The sequence below is a fragment of the Mesocricetus auratus genome, unplaced genomic scaffold (assembly GCF_017639785.1).
Source record: "Mesocricetus auratus isolate SY011 unplaced genomic scaffold, BCM_Maur_2.0 Super-Scaffold_100010, whole genome shotgun sequence".
NCBI classification, from domain to species: Eukaryota; Metazoa; Chordata; class Mammalia; order Rodentia; family Cricetidae; genus Mesocricetus; species Mesocricetus auratus.
In genome coordinates, this window is record NW_024429194.1 from 27,939,062 (window position 1) to 27,963,388 (window position 24,327).

Genomic DNA, 24,327 nt, shown 5'->3' on the forward strand with positions numbered 1-24,327 from the left:
GATTTAAAATAGCCTTTTTAATATGCTAGAGGTCCTTAAAGAAGAAATTAATAGATCCCTTAGAGAAAGCCATGAAAATACAACAAGCAGTGGAAGAAGAGGAATAAAAGTGTTCAAAACTGGAAAGTAGAAATAGAGTGAATTGAGAAAATCCAAACTGAAAGAAATATGGAAAGAATAAGTTTAGAAACTTGAACAGGAACCAGAGGCAAACTTTACAAACAGAATATTAGAGGTAGAAGAGAGAATCTCAGGCATTGATGAGAGAATAGAAAAAATAGATACCTTAGTCAAAGAAAATGTTAAATCTAAGAATCTCCCAGAACAAAACATCCAGGAAATCTGGCACATTGTGATAAGAAAAGAAATATAAGGATCATAGGAATAGAGGAAGCAGAAGAAACCAAGGACAAAGGCACAGACAATATTTTCAACAAAATCATAGAAGAAAACTTCCTCAATCTAAAGAAGACGACTAGCAAGGTGCAAGGAGTATACAGAATACCACATAGCTGGAACCAGAAAACTGGATGATTGCACGTAGAAAACTGCAAGTAGAACCATACTTACTACCCTGCAAATAAAACTCAACTCCAAATGGATGTAAAGACCTCAACACAAAACTATATACACTAAACCTGATATAGGAGAAAGTTGGAAATAGCCTTGAACTCATTTGCACAGAAAAAGACTTTCTTAACAAAGGCACTAAGATCAACAATTCAGAACCTCATGAAACTAAGCAGCTTCTACATGGGAAAAGACATTATCATTTGGACAAAATGGAAGGCTACAGAATGGGAAGACATTTTTACCAAATACACATCCCATAAAAGGGCTGATCTCTAAATTGCATAAAGATGTCAAGAAAATATATCTCAAATAATCCAGTTAAAAATGGGGTACTGATCTAAACATAGAATTGTCAAAAGAGGAAACTCAGATGGCTGACTGAGGAACACTTAAAAAATGCTCAGCATTCTTACATCAGAGAAATATAAATCAAAATTACTTTGAGGTTCATCTTATACCTTATACTTTGAGGTCAGAATCTCTAAGATCATTATTTAATATAAATGACATCTCATGCTGGCAAGGATGTAGAGTAATAGAACTACTCAACCATTGCTGGTGGGTTCCAAACTTATACATCCATTCAGAAATTCAGTGTGGTAGTACGTCAGGAAGATGGTAATCGATCTACCTTAAGGTAAAGTGATACTGCTCTTGGGCATATATCCAAAGGATGTTTATTTTTTACCACAAAGACATTTGCTCAATCATGTTCATTGCTGCTCTATTCATAATAACTAGAAATAGAAACAACCTAGATGTCCTTAACTGATGAATAGATAAAGAAAATGTGGTACATTAACACAACATACACATCCATTAATAAGAATAAAATTCTGAAATTCACAGTAAATGGACAGAATTAGAAAACGATCACTGTAAGTAAGGTAGACCAGACCCAGAAATTCAAATATGACTTGTATTTGCATGTATGTAAATTTTAGTTGTTAACTAAATTTTTAACAAGCTAGAACATAGAGGTTAGGTTTAAAGTAAAGGGCTAGGAAGCACAGATAGATCTCCCCAGGAAAAGGTAATAGAATAGCGAGTTATGGATGGATATGAATGGGATGCAATGGGAGGATCAGGTGGGGGATGGGAAAGAAGAGAGGGATAAGGGAGGGAATACAGGGAAAGCCACATAAAATTTAGAGTCATTTGAGGGGTATAATGAAACCTAATAGAGTAGAAGCGTCCTAAAATATGTACCTATCTAAAGGCAGTGTAAAAGCAATTGCCAAATAATGGGGAGAGAGAATCTCAGTTGGGCACATCTGGTCATGAAAGGAAGTTTTCAGCACCAGGAATAGTATTATAGGTTGCTCTCCACAAAAGATGTTCAAACTCTTTTGCTGAAGGCAACACTTATAAAAATCATTGAACATGGACAAGTCAAACTAATACCTCCATTGAGCCTTGATTCGTACATGCTAGTGTATTCATCACAGGAGACTTTCTGCACATTACCAAAGAAGTAATATAAACAACAGCCCAGCTCCAAACCCTTTGATATACACTGGTGTCCTTCCTTCCAGATAAGCTACAGCAATGGTGGCATTAAGTTTGTGGAGTAAATATTTGATTTCACTTAAGTCTTATTCTTTGAGATGGAAGTCATACCGAACACTGCTTTGGTAATTAAAAATCTGAGAATAAATAACCCAGGGACCTAGGGTAAAACCAAATACTAATGTTCTACTAAAAGAACAAAGCAATAGACTAAATACAAATGACATTCTCTTATACTCGTATATCAGTGTCTTGCTCATCCATCATCAGAGAAGCTTCCTCATACAGCAGATGATAATACACAGATGCATACTCAAACAAAATGGAGAGAATGAGAGATCTTTGAACACTCATCACTAAATGGGATGCCTCCATCAAATCCCTCCACTCAGGGCTCAGGGAACCATTTGGAAGAGGAGGCAGGATAGTGTAGGAGCCAGAAGGGATGGGAGACACAAAGGAAACAAGGCTTTCTATACACAACAGGATGGACACACACATGAACTCAAGAGACCGAGGCAGCATGCACAGGGTCTTCATGTGTTTGCACCAGATGCAGTCCTAAATCTGAAAGAAGCAGACACATGTACCTATCCTTAATCCAGGAGCTTTCTCCAATTGATAACCATTTGCAAACAAAAATTTAGTTTTCTCCAAGAGAGTCTCACTGTAAAAACAAAACTGCTCTGAAGGGTAGGCTGAATATTCAGCAATAGAAGTACAAGAGAAAATGAACTCACTGGCATATTTGGAGGTACATTGCTGCCTAACATCATGTCCTGTTGGGGTTTAATTATTTGTTTACATTTTTACTTTTTTCTTAATTTTACTTTTATCTGATTTATATACTTTTCTCTCTGTTTACCCTACAGTTCTTTTAGGTATATATTATGGTTCCCATTTAGTGTTTTAATGGGATTCCCTAGTGCCAATGACTGGAAATCAGAATCAATATCTGTTTCTTGTGTCTCCTTGGGCACCTCCTTTTCTTTATTTGTTCTGTTTTATTTCGATGTGTTAGCTTTTGTTTTAACTTTATTATATTTTGTTTTATTTTATTATTATCATTTGAAGCCTATTTGTTTTCTAATGAGTGTGAGAACAGGAGTGGATCCACATGAGGCAACGGAGTGGGCAAGAACTGGTTGGAACAGAGGGAGGGGATCTGAGACAAAACAATAGGAAGAAGCGAGTAGAAGACCATGAATGAATACCATGGAGAAATGTTTGGGAAATATGTGAAATCATAGCCTCCAACGCTAAAGGTAAACAGCAGAGGATAGGCGTGGAGGATCACCACAGAGGAGGTACAATGAAGGTAAAATTGTGGAGCAGGAAATTGAATGCTGTTATGTAACAAATAAGAGCTTGGGCAGTAGAGTGAGCAAGTACAGAAAGTCTTTCCGCATCCATCTGAGCAAGCAAGTAAGAAGAGATGTAGCATCACAGTTAGAGTAGACCTCCTGGTTAATGATTTAGCCAGTCCTAATGAGTTGGAGAAATGTAATCCTAACAATTAGAAAGATTCTATCCCATCACTGTAGACTGTAGACACAAGATTGGGGGCGTTTTCTAAAAACAAATATGTATTATTCAGTGAAATATTAAGTTATTTAAGCAATCAAATGGTGGTGGTAATATTTCAGTGCAAATGGTTTCAGGAACACATGGACAGGGTTTGGAAATATGGGAATGAGGCTAGGTTAACTCAGGAAACCTGCCTGTGAAAGCAGCCCCCAAAGCCGACTTTTAACAATGGTGGTTTCAGTTCCTCTTAAAAAGACTCCGGCACCACGCAGAAGATATTCCTCTGAAGGAATAGAGGAAAAGTGATGGCTTTGCAGAGATTATGACTAAAAGAGGCAATCTCAATGAAAGATGGAAAACTATCAACCTTCATTCCTCTGTTCCTCTTATGAAAATTATATTAATTAGCAATTCATTTGCTTTAGTGTAAATGCAAAGATGTACAGCTCTACCCAAGTCCAAGGACAGACAAATGTAGAGACCATGAGGAAAGCCAGGCTTTTCTGTTCATTTCAGGCTGCATGGTTCTGACCTTCGTTATCCATTATCAAGAACTCATAGTAGGAGAGAGGTAAGAGAGAGTTATGGGGTAGGCATGATCAGAGAACATTCTACACATGTATTGAATTGTCAAAGATTAATGAAAATGGTGCAGTCATTGCAACTGAAAAGTCATGTAACTTGAGATCACACTCTCATACATTTCATTGAAATGTTATTCACAGGCACATGTAGATCAGAAGTCACAGAGCATTGCTTTAAAAAAACAATTTCAAAAATTCAAGTGTCTGGAGAATCTCGTGGACCAAAGCAGTAGGGAGGACCATTCCTGCATCAGAGTTGATGGTGGGTCAGTCTTATTTGATCCAGAGCCATCTGGTGTTTTTTAGCAGAAAGTGACTATCTGGCCAGGTTAACATACTTAGTCAGGAGACCTGACAAATTAGGGAAGTCAGCAGTGGGAACTCTCACAGATTGATGTCTATGGAAACAATTTTAATATTAGGTCATTTTCATCAACATTATACTGTGAGTTCCAATTCCTATCCTGGGAGACACAAAAGTGTCTTCTACTTGAATCTGAAGTCACAGTAAATTTCATGCTTTCAACTTCCATGAGATAAAATAATCCAGCTGTTTTTGCCACATGGATGGTCTTCATTATATGGATAAGAGGGATGGATTTGTTCAGCAGCCCTTTAACTTGTCTGGACATTCTGTAGAATTGTAGTTTACTTATTATATTCAAATTTCCAATATATATTGACTTTTAGCATCCAATAATTGGATAGTACATGGAAAAGCAATACGCATCTACTACCCCCATATCAGGATTCTTTACTGTCTCTCAAGATTCTCACCTACAGGGACATTCACCTTGTATTATTTCCTCTCTAAGAAGAAGCTGGGCTGTGACTGTGATGACACTTCATGCCTATGATTAAGCTACAGGGTATGTAAAATGATAATTGGATTGTCTGGTCTTAGTAAAGATTCCTAACAAGATGACTCTTAACCAACAGTGGATACATCTAGGGAGCCTGTACTATTCAGGTGACATCTTTAAAATGTCTTGGTTTTGGGGATGGTTCAGTAAGTAAGAGGCTGGTGACCTAACTTCAGATCCCCAGAACCTATATAAAGCCCAATGCTGTGACAAATGATATTGCAATTTGCATATTACTTTCTTAGGATGGTAGACAGACATGGAAATATTGGAAGTACACAGGTCAGATAACCTCATGAACAGGAAGGATTCTTTCTCAAACAAGGATAAAGTCTAAGATTGAATGTGAAGTTATCACTGGACCTTCAGATGTGTGCATTGGCATGTGCACAGCTATAATTTTGCAGACAGACATGCACACACACACACACACACACACTCAAACACACCACATTACACATGCACACACCATGATATGTATACTTAAAAAAAGACCTGGTGTCTCTGAAAAGCATCAACTTATCTGAGACTTGTCTATTCTTTTCCATGCATCTGTTGATGTAATGTTCCAAACTGTATCAATATAATTTGTAAGATGGAATAAGCTTGGGCAGGGATCCTAAGCGTCAAATGAGACCCCAAGTCTTGTTTGTATCCTTAATGAAACCTTGGGGGGTTCCTAGAAGATATATCTAACCAATGTACACTGTGAAATAATAACAATGTGCCACAATTATTTGGGGTGATATATTTCCAGCCATAGAGTCATTTAGTGCCAGCCATAGAAAAACTTTAAAAAATCCATCCCTAATCACAATAGACCTTTATAACTTTGGGCTGTTGACATATCAAGGAAGACTCTATTTGTGTCAAGAAAACAGATCATGACCCCTTCAGTGAGTCTGAGCAAGGAAACGTTAGGTAGGTGTCAGTCAGACTCAGGAGAAGATATTGCATCAGACCAATACTAAGGCAGCTAGTGTTTTGTATTAGAGCCTTAGTCATGGCAAGAACAGAGAGAAACAGACAATGCACAAGGATTTGACTTGCAAACTGTTTCTTTCATTCAAGAGCCTCAGGGTTCATTTAGAGAGCAATCATCCACAGTAGTTGCACAGCCCCATCTCCATCTGAACAGTGCCTGGTTGACAGATGGCTTTTTCTCTAGTAAGCCAAGTGGCATGTGACTTTGCCAACCTGGAAAGAGAAATCCAGGAATGGAGGACTTCCACAGTAACCTCACACTTTTCATATGCATAAAATGAGCAAGAACTATCCCATGCTAGCAGCATGGAGAGCTCTCTAAAGGTTATCTTTGAGTTTAATTACTATAGGCTAAGTGGGGCTTACTGCACTTCTTAGAAACATGCTGTGAAGGACATGTGCCTCTTGTTCTGTGCCCAAAGACACTAAGGTCAGTGGCAGTTATCCCAAGAAGTTCATCAAAGGTCACAGCTGTATCCTTTGTAGGAACAAACATCCTTGGGAGTTCTGTAGGCTTTCCCACACGTTTTTAGTTTTGGTTAACTCACTCCCTAATGATAAATGATAAATAGACAGACAGACAGACAGATAGGTAGATATATATATATATATATATATATATATGTAGATAGATAGAGAGAGTGAGATGGATGGATAGATAGAGAGAGAGAGAGACAGACAGACAGACAGACAGATCGGTATATATATATATATATATATATATATATATATATATGTAGATAGATAGAGAAAGAAAGTGAGATGGATGGATAGATAGATAGATAGAGAGAGAGAGAGAGAGACAGACAGACAGACAGACAGACAGACAGACAGACAGACAAATAGTAATGAATTGGGAGGGGATGTGTTTATAGGGAGACTAGGAGAAGTTGGAGGAGAGAAATGGAGGGTCTGTATAATCAAAATGTATTTTGTACAGGCATGAAATTCTCAGACCAAAAATAAATTAAACTGTTTTGGAAAGAGGAAACGATGAGTGTGGATAAACCCATAAAAAGCCTGTAAATCCAGACAGGGCTCAGCAGATACTCTGAAGGCTTAAGCACCTGTGTTTTCTGAAGCTCACTATCTCATTTCATTTCAAAGTCTGGCTGGGAAATCCTAAGAAGACTAGGTATTAACCAGTTGCTGCTGGTGACTTAGCTCCTACTGAGGGAAGAAGGGAAGCAGGGCTACGGAGCACCTACACTGAGTCAGGAGTTCCACCTCACGCTTTTCTGTCAACAAATTTGTGAGATGCCTACTTTCCCGTTGCTAATTAAGAAGTCATAGCTTTGGCTGCTTTTATGTATTTTAATCAATATTATTTCTTAGCTCACAGTGTTATAGACCAGAGTCCTGGGGACATTCAGAAACCAAAAGGCTAGGCTGCCTGCTCAAAAACAGAGACCTTGAAATCGCCAGCAGTTAAAGAGTAACAAACACGTGGATTAAATTGTGAGAACTTTCTTCCCTAGCTAAACAGTTAACTTCAGAGAAGAAAAAAAAACAAGACAGGTGTTCTACTATCATTGCTTGCTCGGTGATCTGGATCAAATTAAGGAGATTAAGGTGAAGAATTAGATACAAGGTTGATTACAAGTAACAGGACCTCTTCTGTTGGTTAAATCCCAAATACAACATGGTAGATGTACCCAGTGTATTTACTGAATACATGGAGGTGTGAAAAAAAACATAATATTATGATTAAGTCTACTTCTCTGTGCTGGAGAAACTCACAGAAACAGTTGACCTGACCATGTGAGAGCACACGGACCCCAGTCATAAAGCTGGGGAACCAGCATTGGACCGATTCAAGCCTTCTGAATGTGGGTACAAGTTAGAAGGCCTGGACAGTCTATGGGACCTTTTCTAGCAACCTTTGTGAAGGGTTTTATTTTGTTTTTTTAAGACACTGACACTAGACACAAGTATATCATCAATTCAGAAACAACCGATTAAGAGCTTCAAATTATTAGGTTGATTCTGGATCGATGATATATTCCAGATCATTAGGAACAAGTTGAAAACATTGCGGAAGGTATTTTCATTCCCATGTGTAGTTCAAAATAAATCCACGCTGGTTGTGGAAGCCCATGCCTTTAATGCCAGCATTTGGAAGAAGATGGATGGAAGGACTGGAATTTCAGATGACTACACAGTGGGCTCTAGGTCGACCTTGGTGAATTAGACACTGACAAAAATTAAATTATATTAAAAAGGTACAACTCCTCCAATCACTTCTGTAAAGGAACATTCAAAACTAAGACAATTGTGCCAATTCAAAAAACTGTTTTTTTTTCATTTTTTAAGGAAATAGACAGACTTAAGATGACACCATAAGTGAAGTATTGAAACAGTCAGAGGAAAAAGGTCAAATGGATGCTAGAGAGATTGAATTGCCTTAGGGGATGCTGTCTTTAAGGTGCTTAAAGTTAAAAACATGTGCTGTATTCCTCATACTAAATAATATATGATATGCTTTAATAATAGTTTACTAGGGGAATATGTATTAATGCCTGAGCATTTTAATAGATTATCATACAATTATTTATTTGTATATTATAAATCTTCCAAAATTTTTAGTTCTGCAGTTGGAAAGATGGTTCAATGTTTAAGAGAACTTCCTGCTCTTGCAAAGGACTCAGGTTTCTTCCTAGCATCCACATGGCAACTCACCAATATCTGCAACTCCTGAGCCAGGTAATCCAACGCCATCTTCCTACCTCTATAACACTGGGCATATGCAGGCTACACACATGCATGTGGGTAAAAAGTCTTATGCATGAAACAAAAATTAAATGAATGAAAGTATTTACGCTTGTCATGCTTACTGTGTAGGTTTTTAATATGCATATGTTGTAGAATAGCTAAGTTGAAATGATTACTATGAATGACTTAACATAGATTTTCATGGTGAAAACATTAACTCTGGACTGGAAATATTGCTAATTGGTTAAGATCACATGCTTCTCTTGCTAAGAATCCGGGTTCAGTTCCTAACACCCACAAGTTTGCTCACTGCTATCTTCATCTCCAGTTCCAGGAGATCCAAAGCCTTCCCCTGGCCCTTACAGCAGTGCATGCTCTAGGTGGTGTACATATACAAAAGGAAAACACTCATATACACACATAAAATAAAACTAAATAAATATTTAAATACAGAGAATAGCAAGATGTACTCTCTGTGGTGTGTAAGAATATACCATGATTGACTTAGCTACCATTAATTCACAGTGAATCTCTTGATATTTAAACTAGTATCCTTTGGTAATCCTCCCCCAACTCTATCCCCTGGTAACATTCATTCTACCATGATTCTAGGAGGTCAGTTATGATGCACTCCACATATAAATAAGATGGTATGGCACTTGTCTTTTTATGCTTGCTTTATTCCATTTAACATGTTATCCTCCAGATTACTCCTTCACATTGCAGAAAAAAGTTGATTACAAAAAGGATTCTACTGTGTGCACAGACACCATTTTCCTTACCCATTATTAGCTGCCAGACGTAGGCTGATCCATATCTTGGCAATTATGACTAATTATACAATAAAGGAGTTCATGAAGTGATTTTTGCATGCATATTCTGTAGTGAAAATGTCAGATCCCACTGCAGTTTTTTTTTTCAAATTTTTGAGGACCTCACACGCTATTTTCTGTAATAGCTGCTCCACTTAACATCACCACTAGCTGTGTACAAGATATTCCCTTTCTCCAAATTCTTGCCAGCACTTTTCTTCTTTCATGTATTTATATTAGCCATGTAGGTTCCATGGTGAGGAGTGGGTGAACACATCTTCTTTGTCCCTTACATATTTGTTTTGAACACCTGTGATGTGAGGCGTACTAACGACATTTAGTGTTGTATTAAACATATCTTTTAGCAATTTATTTTTATCATACACACCATTAGCGCTGACACACTGAGTCATCATAAAGCTATGAGTACCATTTAGATTTTGGTACTGTAGATGTTATCTCAAAGTTTAAAAAAAAGTCTTGTTTTGTTACTTGCCTCTTGACTCTGTGAGCAATCTCTTGACCATGGCCAGGCAGTGTATTTTACTTATATTTAAGGAGGAATGGATTTTTTGGAGACAGGACGATGACTAAAGTAAAGCTGCATAGCTGCTTCTTTGATTGAATGACTCCCAAGAAACAGCTCATATGACCTGTTGTTCTTTCTAGAGAACTCTTTTCTGCTGTTTTCTAACAAAAACAACCTCCACAGAGAGACCAAAATAAAAAACGCAACCATGTAAATATTTGTAGTTTGATGATTGCCAGTTTGTGATGTCCAATTATAAAATTTTAGAGGCAGTACTATGGTAGAGAAATCTGTTCAAACAATGTATATTTGAATGTGATAGAACAACTTTTAAACACTAACTCTTACTCTTCCCCTTGGTGTGGCGTGTGTGTGTGTGTGTGTGTGTGTCTGTGTGTGTGTGCAAACGTGCATATGTGTGCATTCAAATTTCTTTCTTTTTCTTAATCCCGAAAAGCTATTTTTGCTAAAGTCCACTTCCTTTTACTTCTATCCACAGGGAAGGCATAATCCTCCCTTTAAATAGCAGCTGGTTACCATGGAAATCATTCTAATGCCCCCGAATCAATATTGTGATTTTGCTGACATTTCAGGTGAAAAAGAAAAGACAGGCTAAGATGTATAAAAGTCACATTTTCTTCTGTTATAATGTTTACAGCAAGCAGACAGTAAAGAAAACATGAGCTCTACAACAAACTCCAGTGAGCTCCTGATTACAAAGAGCCGAGTACTCATAAAAGACCAGCCTTCATATTTAAATAATTTTGGATTTGAGTATGAACATATGTGCACATGCTCTTGGATTCAAGAGATTTCCTTCTATCTCTGAACTGAGCCCTGATTTAACCCTGTCCTTTTATTCTAATGACTCATTAGAAGACAGTTGGGTACGTATGGCTTTGCATGAGCTCCAAAGAGAAAGGTAAATTTGCATAGTAAATGCTGTTTTGCTTTTATTATATTCAAACCATCATCCAGCCTATGTGAGATCCTTATATACCCACACAGCTAAGGGCTTTCCAGTTCATCTTGAGAGTCCTTTATGAAGAGAAATGTTGAATTGGGGCCTGGTGGTCCATAAGTTGCAGAGGTCATTAAATAATGTTTAGATTTATCTAGCTTAAGTCCTCTCTACAGAAACTTAGTCACTTTCACATGTCCTCCTTCAAATACAAAAACAATTATTAAAAGGCTACTGTCTACCGGGCGTTGGTAGCACACGCCTTTAATCCCAGCACTTGGGAGGCAGAGGCAGGTGGATCTCTGTGAGTTCAAGACCAGCCTGGTCTACCGAGAGAGCTCCAGGACAGGCTCCAAAACAATACAGAGAAACCCTGTCTCGAAAAAACAAAAAAAAAAGCTACTGTCTGTTTAATGACTATTCCTGAGGCACCCTTGATGCATAGTCAGTGTAGGTACCTGAGATAAAGTAATGGCTTCAATACATTACAAGTGGATGGAGATTTGTTCCATTTTAAGATGATTGACAGTCATCCAGGTATTGCTTCTAAGAGCAGGTGATCATGACTGTGCCCCTAGTTTCGTTCTCTGTACTTTCCCCTCCTCTTAGCAGGGCTCTTCTGAGGTAAGTACCATATGATCCTTCTAGGAGTTGGCTGCATGGCATGGTCTTGTGGCACAGCTCTTAAAATCTTTGCAGCCTGAGTTATCTCGGAACTTTCTATGTAGCCCAGGACTGTCTTGAACTTAGGATCTCCTAGTCAAATCTCAAAAATTCTATGCATCCAGCCTGTCCCACTATTCCTACCTTTCCTTTTATTTTTGAATCACTCTGGATTATATACATGTGTGGTGATATCTTGCTTGTACAAATAAAGCATATTTGAAGATCAGAGGGTGGAGTTTGATGTCAGCTAACATACAGGAAGTAAGATGATGGGGAAGAGAAAGGAGATAGGCAGGAGAAAACAGGAACTCGGTCTCTTTTCAGCTGGGAAGTTAACCAGGTAAGGTCTGACCATGGCTTGCTCCTTCATTTCTTTCATCTTCAGACATGCTTTATTTGTACAAACAAGATATCACCACATAGAGGCCTTGTCACTCAGAGATTCCTGTTTTGAATTTATAATTTTATTTGGTAAAGAACCTGATATAATTGATTATGTAGTTCTGGAAGTAGAAACAGAAGATAGTTGATTTTGAACATAAGATCACACATAATTAAGAGAAATGAAAGACACCATATTTCCCTCTTAGTGTCCTCCTTGTTACCTAGCTTCTTTGGAGTTACGGATTGCCTGGTCTACAAGAGTGGTTCCAGTACAGCCTCCAAATCCACAGAGAAACCCTGTCTCTAAAAAAAAAAAGAGTGAAGGTAAAGGTGGCATGTTATCCACAGGCATCTTATCTCTTATACTAAGTGTGAATTTCTGGGTAAAGAGTCAGGAAGAACTGGAAATTTCAAGTGGGGAAGAATTATCAGTCGAGAAAAAGATGACATGCCTTGCTTTCACTATACACAGGCCTGAAAAGTGGTATGCTTGGGCTCAGGGAAGCTTCAAACTCAAGCATGGGCAGGGTAGAAGAAAAACCGCTGGGCTAGGCAGAGATCTTCTGTTGACTCACCTCTGGCAGGATTGAGGCATGCCTCACAGCTGACACACAATCATCCAAGTGACTTGGAACAAGGGACACAATGATGTGTTCCTCAGAATTAAAGTCCTGAACACTTAAGCTCAGTGTGATGTGTTTTGGAAGGTGGTGTCTTTGGGTGATAATAGGGACCCAAAGTTAGAGCCTTTGTAGACAAGTTTACTTAACATTCTTACACCCAGTCCCATCTCATACGAACAAGGTAAGATTATCAGAAGACAAGACTCCAAATCTTTGATGGGAGCTCTATTCTAAGATCATGTTGACTCCTGAGCTTTGCAGCGGAGCTGGAGGGATGAATTTCCACTCTTCTAAAACCAGACAGTCAAAGGCAATTTGTTATAGCAGCCTAAACTGGTACAGCTGTTTCACAGCTCACTTTTGACTCCACTTCAACCAAGGTGCTTCTGGGAAAAGCTTAAGTAAGCTATGGGCTTCCTTACTCAAGAACAGCTGAGGATTTATGAGATATTAGGCTAGTGTGACCAGATTTCTATTCATATACCCATGGTAGCTGTGTTTGATTTGTGTATCTCATAGCTGAGAGGGAAAAAAAAACCTACAATGGAAAAAATAAGACTTATGAAGCAGAGGCTGAAATACTTAGCTGATACAGACACACAAGATAGGAAATGATGTACAAGTGGCTACTTCTTTTTTTTTTTTTTTGGTTTTTATGAGACAGGGTTTCTCTGTATTGTTTTGGAGGCTGTCAGTCCAGCCCAGCCTCGAACTCACAGAGATCCGCCTGCCTCTGCCTCCCAAGTGCTGGGATTAAAGGCATGCACCACCACCACCCAGCCACAAGTGGCTACTTCTAAAAGGTATGATCATAAATTTTTCTTCATATGTTTCCTGCATGAAAATCTCACACATGAAATGTTCTAATGAGCACCCAACATGTGTTTTAACTATGCAAATTACAAATTAGATAGTAAGAAAATATAAGTAGTAGATAACTTCTAGGCAAAAATAATTTTTGGATGATTCAAAGTCTTAAAAGTGCTGCAATGCTCACATATTGCCTTGCCCATTTTTGTTCTGTTTTTAGACTGAGGACTGAACTTTGGGTCCCAAACATATGATTGCAAGCACTCTGCTACTGAACTTCAGTACCTGTACTCTCCGGCTTTTCTGGTTGAGCATTTTAAGAACGATTGGCTGTTATTTGACAACAGACCATAATGCCTCCTATACTTCTGGGACCCAGGAGGAGGAAACAGGTTCCCAGAAGTTGAAGCCCTTGGAGATGACTGTGAAGTGGGCACAATGAATTTACCTTCTGCCCTCTCCAGAGGTCTCCCACTTTTACTGGCTGCCGTGCTGTTGACTGTCTCCGATGAGGTGCTAAGCTTGGTGCTGGGGTCTCGCTTGGGTTTGGGTGGTGGTTGTCTCCGGGATCCACAGCTGCTCTCATCCTCGGTGCCCCCAACGGAGTGCAGAGACTGAGATCTCACAGTGAATCCACTGGAACAGGGATGAGGGAGTCTGTCCTGAGGAGCAGGCATTGTCATGAACCCCATGCGGAAATGCTTGCCCACGTAGCTGGTGTCCTGGCCTCGCCCTACTTCTCCCCCTATGCTGTAAGAGAAAGCAGAAACCACCTGTGAGGAGAAAAGATACTTGAAAGCATATACACTACCATCATGTTCTTTTGTTTTGTTTTGTTTTGTTTATGAGACAGGGTTTCTACCATCATGTTCTTGAGAGGTGAAAATTCTCACTGTGAAGAAGTACGCCATTATACAAGGGTCTACACTTATAAGTCTAATTCTGAAAGTAAAACCAAAACAATTTGATCTGAAAAATAAAGTTTAACATGTATTTAATCTACAGGCACCTTCACTTCCCGATGAACTTACTATCCTAAGGGAGAAAATCCTGCACAACGGATTTTATCTTCAACCACTCATAAACAACAAAGCAAACAAACAAACAAAAAACCAAAATTTGGTGGTGAATCTTGTCCCATGACCTAAAAGGAGACAAAAATGTGGTGACTATATTTCCTAGACTAGCTCCTATTAAGTGATTAGACTCCATTCCTTTCATCTGAACCATCCCCAGGTGCATTGGTAGTATAGTGGTGAGTATAGCTGCCTTCCAAAATCATCCCCGATTGCCTCCTTAACATGCTAAGAAAAATAGCACAATCAAGAGAAGGAAAGGTTCCGTTAATAAGCAGTAAGAAGAGAGAACAAAAAACAGCAAAGGCAAAGACTGTGGAGGAACAATAGGGAAGCAGGAAGTGAGAACAGGGGAGAGAGGGTCAAAGGATGATAGAGTGGGAAGAAGGAAAAAGACTGTGGATGAAATCCAGACAGAGAGAGAGAGAGAGAGAGAGAGAGAGAGAGAGAGAGAGAGAGAGAGAGAGAGAGAGAGAGAGAGAGGGAGGAGAGGAGAGGAAGGAGGTGTTGGAGGGAAGAAAGGAAAAGAGGAAGGAAGAAGGAAGGAAAAGCTAAGATGGAGACAGGAAGACAGTTGTATGGAGGAAGAAAAACTCAGTGGAAGAAGAAGAGATGAAACACATTTCAAACTGGTAAGTGAATTGTCTGTTCTTTTGTTTCCTAGAAGCATTGCCCCATCCCTTGATGTTATATATGTGGTACCAATAAGCAGCAAGCTCACCTCATAGAGTAGAAGACTTTAACAAAGTTTTAGAAGACCTGATCCTGATATGACTCTACTTCCTCAGTATTGAGGATATAAACACATTCCAAATTTAATATTTTCTCAGGTTTTACTAGGGAAAATATGAAGATTTAGAAAGCTGTAGTTTGCAGTTCAGTTAGCCACAGAAGAAACACTGCTTGGGTTTCTTTCTATACTGTACATAATGGCAACTCTTTATGAAGAAAACATCATGAATATGTATGTGAACTTTTAGGACTACGATTTTCCTGGAGCTTGCTTTGTCCATCAAGCTAACTCACTGAAAGGAAAAGCTAAGAGAAAAATCATGTGTAAAATATTTGCATTTTCCTGAAATGTGTGAATTGTGAAAACAAACTCAGTGTATGAATTTTGTAAGCTTGTAGAGTCTGCCATTCTAGTATATGGATTTATTTAGAAATATTAAACTAGATTTTATCTTAATTTCTGTAAATGGTGCAATTCAAAGTAAAATTTGAATTTTGATTATTGTGTCTTTCATACCAATATGATATTCATCATACTTAAAAACACGGTGAGGGGTGGGGGGGAAATGGGAGCTGGGATGAAGAGAGGGGGAGAAGAAGAAGGGAGAGTAGGTCATGGGGGAACAGGAAGGTTGATTGGGGAGGTAGGATAGGGGGAAATGGGAATCATAGGTTAGAAGACAGATCAGGCACCATTGTGACCTCTAGTGATCTAAAGGGATGACACCGATTGGCAAGCTAAGCAATAGTGGAGAGACCACCTCAAATGCCCCTTCCTGATAATGAACTTGATGTCTACAACCGTCCTGGAGCCTTCATCCAGTGACTGATGGAAGCAGAGGCAAACACCCACTGTTAAACACTGAACTGCATTTTGTGGTGACTCCCCACCATAAAATTATTTTCATTGCCACTGTAATTTTGCTACTGTTATGAATCGTAATACAAAAATCTGATATGCCACCCCTATGAAAGTGTCCTTTGACCTCAAAGCGTCGCCACCCACAAGTAGAGAACTGATGAACTTGGAACTTGAGAGAATCACATGTATGTTGTGGGGAAAGACAAAAGATACAAGATCTTTATAGTTTGATATTAGCACTTACAACAATAATTTACTGCTTCAACACGATTCTTAATCTCTGTCCTTTCTTGCTTAATATTTTGAATATTAGACATTGTGTATGGCATCTTAGTACCATGGATGGCAGTGTTAAAGCAGGGCAATGGGCATGAAGTCCCAGGTGGCCTCAACATGTCAGATGAGTGGATTTTCATAGAGATACAGGAAGCATCCTATTTAATGTTTCTGTGCATTTTAATTTCTGTGTTTGCTTCAAGACCATCAATCAAGACACAAATGAGAAGTTTGCACAGAGTGTTTTGTGGAAAAACCATTAAGAATTTCTGGGAAAATGGGCTTTGTGGTGGGGAGAGGAGTCTTGAGCATATGGGAAGATTTCACTCTGGGATGACACATCTTTGATGTTCCCCACAGAAGATGAGATATTTGATTTCATCTAACTTTGCCTTAAATTATTTTCATCTGCATGTCTCTTTTTCATTTCTGTTGTATCACTGAACAAAAGCTGCTTTAAAGATTTATTTAGACAGCTGCCTCTTTGCCAGGAACATACTCACCTAGGGAGATCTACGCATGTGTTAATGCACACAGGCATTTATGAGACAGTTACTAGAAATAATTGTATCAGCAATTTATCTGTTACCTTTGACCTAAATAGAGCCTGTACCTTTTCCAAGATAGATAATTAGTCCTTCTTCTTTGTGTCAGGATTTTCTATTTATCAGCACAAAACAATTTTGTGTAATGCTGGTTTTGCTTATAAATATCCTGTTACACACAGTAACACTTCTACCAAGTGAAGTACAATGTGTGCTTCAAACAATAACAGGTAGAAAGATGCAAGTTTAGTTCCACCTGGCAGTGAATACATAATAAAAGCACATGGCTAAGATTGAGTTACATGTGCATGGCCTTTGTTCAAGTCAAGGTGAAGGACAAGCAGTAAGGATAATGACACACCTAACTAACTGCAAGAAATTTAGAAGTGTGTTGAGTCCAAAGCACACTGAAGATCACGGAATGAAGCATATAAGCAGTTTCTGAATCTACTGAATATCTGTTTTTTTTAACATGCCAAATGCAAGATACCCCATCCTAAAGGCAATAATAGAAACATATCTGCTGCGTATCTGTCAATATGACTCAATACCTCATGCTATAGCTACAGTAGCATGTGCTTGAGATCTTACTTGATGGAAAAACATACAATGATGGATGAAGTTAGTTGAGGAAATAACCACTTTGTTTTTTCAATTTGTTGGATATTGGCTGTGTTCTTCAAAACACATATATATTGAAAATGCAATTCTCAATTCAACTGTGTTAGGAAATAGGGCCCATTAGTGGGTATTTTGTCAGAAAGGCTCCATTGATATGAAGGGATTTGTACTGATTATAAAAGGACTGAAATGTTATAGTTTAATATCTTATGTTCCTTCATTCCATGATGCCTTAGACCAAATTATAATGAAACCAGAAATCCCTCACCATATGCAGCCCTTTTATCTTAGATTTCCCAGCCTTTACAACAGTAAGCCAGTCAGTGAGAGTTCCAACAATAGTGGGAGGCTCTTGCTCAAAAATACATTAAAGAAGACAGACAAACAGGCAGAAGAAGGGAGGGAGGAAGGAAGGGAGGGAGAGAGGGATGGAGAGAGAGTGAGAGAGGGAAAGGAACAGGGAGGGGGAAGGGAGAGAGAGGGGGAGGGAGAGAGAGAGAGACATGCAGAGTGATAGAGGAGGACACCAGATATTGACAAATGGCCTCTATAAATGCAGACACAGATGAGAGCACATGCAAACATACCCATACAAATAAATAAAACAGGAAATATCCTCGAAGTGGACAAGACCACTGACTTCGAGCATCAGAAACAGAGAGGATGGTTTTTCCAACCAAGCAGAGTAACATATGTTTGGAACATGGGTGACAGATAGCATTGGGTGTTTCTTGGAGTTTTTGTTGTGAGCCTTTCCCTTTAATAGCTGAGCTATCTCTCCAGTCTTTTGGGGGTATCTCTTGATACTCCCTTGTTTCCTTGTGACTTTGAGATGTCACATGCGGCAAATTTAGCTCATGGAGGTTGCAGTCACAAGAAGTTCCAACTTCTCATGAAAGAGACAAATCTTGTGACTACAAAGGTCAGAAAATGTGTTCAGAAGGGTCCAGCTAATTAATGACTGTGCACAAGGGGTTTGCTGAGTATAAGTTGCAGCCTCCACACTATCTGCTGTCACTGAGATGGTAATTTATTGCACTAACTGTATCCTTCTCGATTTACCCTCAGGAGGGGTCAGATGGGAAACAGCAAAGTACTGAGGGGTCACTTCAACTACATTTTGGGGACAGCATGTGACGGTTTGCAGGTGTGTAGCTCAGATATGCTTCAAGAGAAAATCTCAGAGACGAGCAGCTAACGCCTAGCATCCAGTATAATCTTCAAAACCTGCTGACACGTGAGATGTGAGGGCTTGCTTTTGCTCCATATGTGAAATTTTTGCCTCTGAGTTCCCATAGCTACAGCACCATCTCAGGCTCTTCCTGTCCAATTGTTTCTCCTTCCCTTTGTCCTTTTGTAGTTAACAGAACAGCACCAAAGTTGAGCAAACCTAGCCACCCCTGTATCTTCTTCTTCATCTCTCTCAGGAAAGCTCCTCAGTAAAACTCACTATCTGCCTCCTTGGGGACCCTAACCTGACATATGACATAGTGAAGCCAAACCTTATTCAGACCAGGTTTTATAACAAACTTTACAAAATAGGCATATTGAAAAAAGATAGTTGGGAAAGATGACGGCTGGGAACAGCTCTGCCTCCACTAAATCAGGGCAATGACATAAGCACAAGAGACACTCACTCCAGAGTGTCTGAAGGTGACCTATAGCTTGTTATACAAAATTAAAAAGAAATAAAGACTTGCGTCAATTTAGCATTTGCTGTGTTAGGGATTAAATGGAGGGCTTTATTTATGCAAAGTCAGCACTCTAACAATAAGTAGGAGCTTCGGCCCTCATTATAATACTAATGCACACATCCCGGAGTGGACATTTAAGATGCTAATGATAAATTTGACATATGAAGTCATATATAGAGCTGCAAGTAACAGAGCTTATGCAGAAAAGCACACTAGATGGATGAGTCCCAAATCCTGCAAAATGTGACATGAAAGCACTGGCGCTTTGTACAGCATTACTATTCGAGTCAGTAAACTTTCTGTGTTCTCATCCTCCTCTTTCTTGGAAGCATACCTTTCCCTAGCAACCTACTTCTACTTCTGATGCAACTGTGTAACTCTATGCAGTTTCTCAGTTGGGGACACGAGAACCTGGAAACCTTCTGAGAGATCTGCTGAACCCCAATGTCTACTATTATTACGAAACACAGAAACCAAACTAACAACAAAGAGAAATCCGGAAAACAAATGTGAGGTTCAGAAAAAAGAAGTGCTTGTGCAAATAGGTCACTCCCCTATTTCAGACTGAGCATTTAAATGATGTTGGGAATGTGAAGAACCAGTTCTACTGTAGGACTACTTGTCTCTGAGTGAAAGCTACGTGGGCTGAAGACTCCAGCACTGAAGATAGACTAAGCCTGACACATCTCATGTTATAAAAATAAAAATCAAGTTTCATAATCTTGAATTTAAACAAGTCTGTTTCTTCTCACACAGCAGAAGTAAGACAGCAGGATCAAGTTGCCTTTCCTTCTTGTGACTGCTATAAGACATGGAGAATAAAATATGGTATGGCTTAAAGCAAATAGTAATGGATTTTTCCAGAAACAATAGGTTGTGTACTTCTAAATTCCTTCCCTGTAATAGTTAATCTTAATTGTCAACTTGACAGGATTTATAATCACCATGGAAATAAATCTCTGGGCATGTGTGTTCCTTGACTGTGTTGATTGAGGTGGAAAGTCCCACCCTAACATGTGGGAAACACCATTCCTTTGGTTGGAGTTTTTAAATGAAGAAAAAGAAAGAGCTCACAGCAGCATTCAAATATTTGCTCCTTCATCAGAGACACAATGTGACCAGGTGCCTCATGCTACTGCCACCATGACCAAAGCTTACTCGCCATCATACACTGTAACCTGGGATTATGAGCCAAAATAGACCCTTACTTCCTTAAGTTGTCAACTATGTTCTTACAATAAGATAAATGACTAACACACATAATGGAAGAGATATTGGCTAATGGACAGGAGTGACAATTTGAGTGATATACACATACACTATAAAGATACATTATATGTGTTTGTATCCGTATACATATACATTGTGTGTGTGTGTGTGTGTGTGTGTGTGTGTGTGTGTGTGTGTGTTCATTATATATCCTAAGGTATCTCACTCAGTAACTGGAAATCTTTAGGTCCTGAATTTTATGGCCACTTTAAAAAATTTATTAAATCTTGATATTTGTTAGATAAACTCATCAACTTTGCCTGAGTACACCCATGAAGAACCTGTGGCATAAATCTGATGTGTGGTACATAGTCTACAATCTTAGCTTTAAAGTACTTCCTTCTTAATTCTGTCCTACTAAATTTTAGTAATAAGATCACTACTTGCTTAGTGAATCCACATATGGTACCACAGAACTTAAAAAAAAAACCTTCATGAGAAGAAAATCAAAACAAAGTCTTATATTTAACTGCAAGTAGCAAGAGTCTAGGTAAATAGATTCCTTCTTGCAGAACATTCTCAAATGCTTGCTTTATTTTCTCAAAGCAATTGTTGATCAGTATTGAAAGGGAAACTTGAGAATCATGAACTTTGAAAATCTTCTAGTACACAAATAGTTAAGATGCTCATCTGCCAGCTTATCATGATTGCTATGTTTGAGAAAACCTGATTTTCAGATAGAGACAAATTCTTGGAAAAGGTGAGTTCCTGAGATCAGGTGTCAACTTTCAAAGTGACAAGGTCATGACTTTGTCTATAATAATTTTGAAGCAAACATGCCAGTATTTTGCAATAAAGATTTCTTTACTAATAAATGTAGAAAGAAAAAGAAAAGAAAATGAATCTTAGTCTCTATTCATATGCATACATGCATTGTTTTAAATCTGTTTAGAAAGCCAGTAAGGAAACAGAAGGTATAGTTAGAACTATGCTTACTTTAGAAGAATTTTTTCAGCAGCAATTCTGTAGAGCTAGGCTTAGAAATCCATTTCTGATGCTGATTCGGTATCTAGCATATGTCTACCTTTGTGAATACCTGAGGCACTGGGATATTCTTTTGTATTGGTGTGTCTGGTAACAGCACTAGAACACTTTCGACTGCAAAGCAAATAAACACAAATTGGAAAAAAAAGAAGTAACAACTCTATAAGAGACAAGTTTGCCTGGTGGGGAAGTTGATCACTGTACTAGTTAACATTAGGTATTTCACTATGAACGAATTATGAATGCTAAGTTATCAACCCTCTGACTTCATTTGGGAAAAGAATGCCTGGAGAGTTCGTATTTGATACATTCTTCCTCTTGCCTTCTCTGTGTATGCATGAGAGTGAAGGTTGATTCCTGCTTTCTTCTGAGACACTGCCTAGCACACTCTAACAGGGGACACCTATACCTGATCAAGAACCAGGCCTCCTCCTAGTATGATCCAGAGCTACACTTGTCTGTGTTTAGGAAAATTGGGCATTGGAAGAGACATGAGGCTAATACGTCATATATAGACTGGTAATGACTCAAACCAAAATCACACAAAACAGAAATGGTTAATCATGTCTGCCTTAGTGCCTGGCAACTTATAATTAAAAAATCTTATATTTGCACAGTCAGTGAGGCCATTCAGGACTGGTGAGCATAGTGGCTATCCCAGTCACCCATCGACAGCTTTGTGAGAAACTCTTCTCATTCATGGCTGCAGATATTATCTGTCTTAGTCTCTTTTCCTGTCATCATAATACACTACTGTAAGGAATGTAACTTCAGCAAGAAAGGGTGTATTCTAACTCACAACTCAAAGTACGGCCCATTGCCATGGAGGAGCTAAGGGAGTAGAAAGTTAAAGTTTGCATCTGTTATCAGAAAGCAGAGAAAATGAATGCATATTCAGCATCCCTACAGGTAATGACAAGACCCATAGTTAGTGAGTCTTCCCACCACAGTCAATAGAATCTGGACAACACCAAAGACATGCCCAGAAGCTACCTCCTAGGCAATTCTAGATCTCATATAGTTTACAAATCTGAGTAGCCACCACATTAGTAGATCCTTTGTCAAGTAAGGAAAAATAAACACAAGGAAGTCTACCTAAGAAACAGTTAAGTGGGGGCCTTCTAGAGTCAACATATGCCATTTATTTGGAGGTTTAGTATTTCCTCCCCAGGAAAGATTGATAGAAGATTTTCTAGTCACCAGGATTAGTTTAGAGATTGGAAAATGCTTCCTCTTGGATAAATCATGGTGAACCACTGTATTGGAAGTTGTGGCCTTTCTTTTGAATATGAAAGGAAATTGGTGGGATCCTGTGTGACAGCATTCTACGGATCCTAAATCTAGCTATGCTTTAAGCTAGATCAAATCCAAGATTCTTTGGACAATCATATTGAAGTTTCATAATATCTATATTACAGGAAGTTCCAGCTGAACCAAGATGATGTTCTCCAGATACTAGTCACTAAGAAAAGACTGATAATGTGATGAAAAAGGCCACTGGTGCCATGAAAAGGCAAGAATGATAAGCAGAAAAACAAAACAGCCTACTAAAGTATTGTCCAAAGCATTCTTGTTATTTTAGCACTATGCATAGAAATAATTAACTGCCTGATATATTTGCATTGTACATATTTTTAAACGCATAGTCTGCTTTGATATGGAAACTTGGTTCCTGTAAAATTAAGTGTTCATATTTCTCTTCCAAATTATTCACTCATCATTACCCGTAATGTCTTCCCTGAGTCCCACTTGCTTATTCAAAGCCATAATCCGTGGCTTTCTTGCCTTAGGCTCCAACATTCATTTTCGGTACTTCATATCCTCTGTGATATCTGTTTTCTGCTCTTTTACTTCTAATATTTCCACTTGCCTAGGTTCTTTTCCAGACATCAATTTCCTGTGTCTGGATGTTTGTTGATGCTTCTTGGATGCTTATGTCAGGTGTTAAGATGTGTTTTTTATATGCCATTTCATTTACTGTTTTAATAAACTTTACAGAAAAGATAAGATAAATCAAGGGGGAAAAGCAGAAAAATCATCCCAAAGATATGAAACTGCTTTTGTTAGCTTCAGGTATTATATTTAACATTAATAAGGATTAAATTCTTTCTCCTAGCTGGACTATTTCAACTACATCTAAAATTTTGTATCTTAGAAAGAAGAATAAACATGCAATTATCTGTCTATTAAATAATTATCTAAATTTAGGTAAGAAGTATGTATTTTTCAATTGTCAATTATTATTATTTATATAATGGTCAGACACTTTTCAGGGTTTTTATAACAAATTTAAATGGCACAAGGCAACAATAAATTATCTACCAAGGTGACTGATATAGGTGCTATAGAATGGATGCTGTGCGCAAACTCAGTCTGCCAAAATTCATAATCTGATGCTAACCTTCAGACTGAAGACATTTGGAAGTGGTAAATGGGAGATAACTAGGCAAGGAGAACAGAGATCTCTTATGTAAGATTAATGTTCTTATTAAAGATAACTGAAGAGTTCTCAATGCTTCTGCCATGTGAAAATATAATAGTATATAAATCTTCTGTGGACCAAGAAATAGGATCTCTATGGGCCAAGACGTTTGTGAACCAGGAAGCAGGACCTCTGTGGACCAGGAAGTAGTGCATCTATGGATCAGGAAGTAAGTCCTCTCTGTGATCCAGAAGGTAGGACTGCTGCTATACACCAAGAAGTAGTCAAGCAGGCCCTCTCTATGGACCA

At 38.5% G+C, this 24,327-nt stretch overlaps 1 protein-coding gene across 3 annotated transcripts in view; it reads right to left on the bottom strand.

Annotated features, from left to right (window-relative positions):
* Nyap2 (neuronal tyrosine-phosphorylated phosphoinositide-3-kinase adaptor 2) overlaps positions 1–24,327 on the bottom strand; it is a 238,955-nt gene that overhangs the window by 114,303 nt on the left and 100,325 nt on the right. For all 3 annotated transcript variants that reach the window (XM_021234357.2, XM_005082514.3, XM_040753228.1), the window contains one exon: positions 13,986–14,287. In XM_021234357.2, the coding sequence (XP_021090016.2) occupies positions 13,986–14,287 (302 nt within the window). The remainder of the gene's footprint in view (positions 1–13,985; positions 14,288–24,327) is intronic.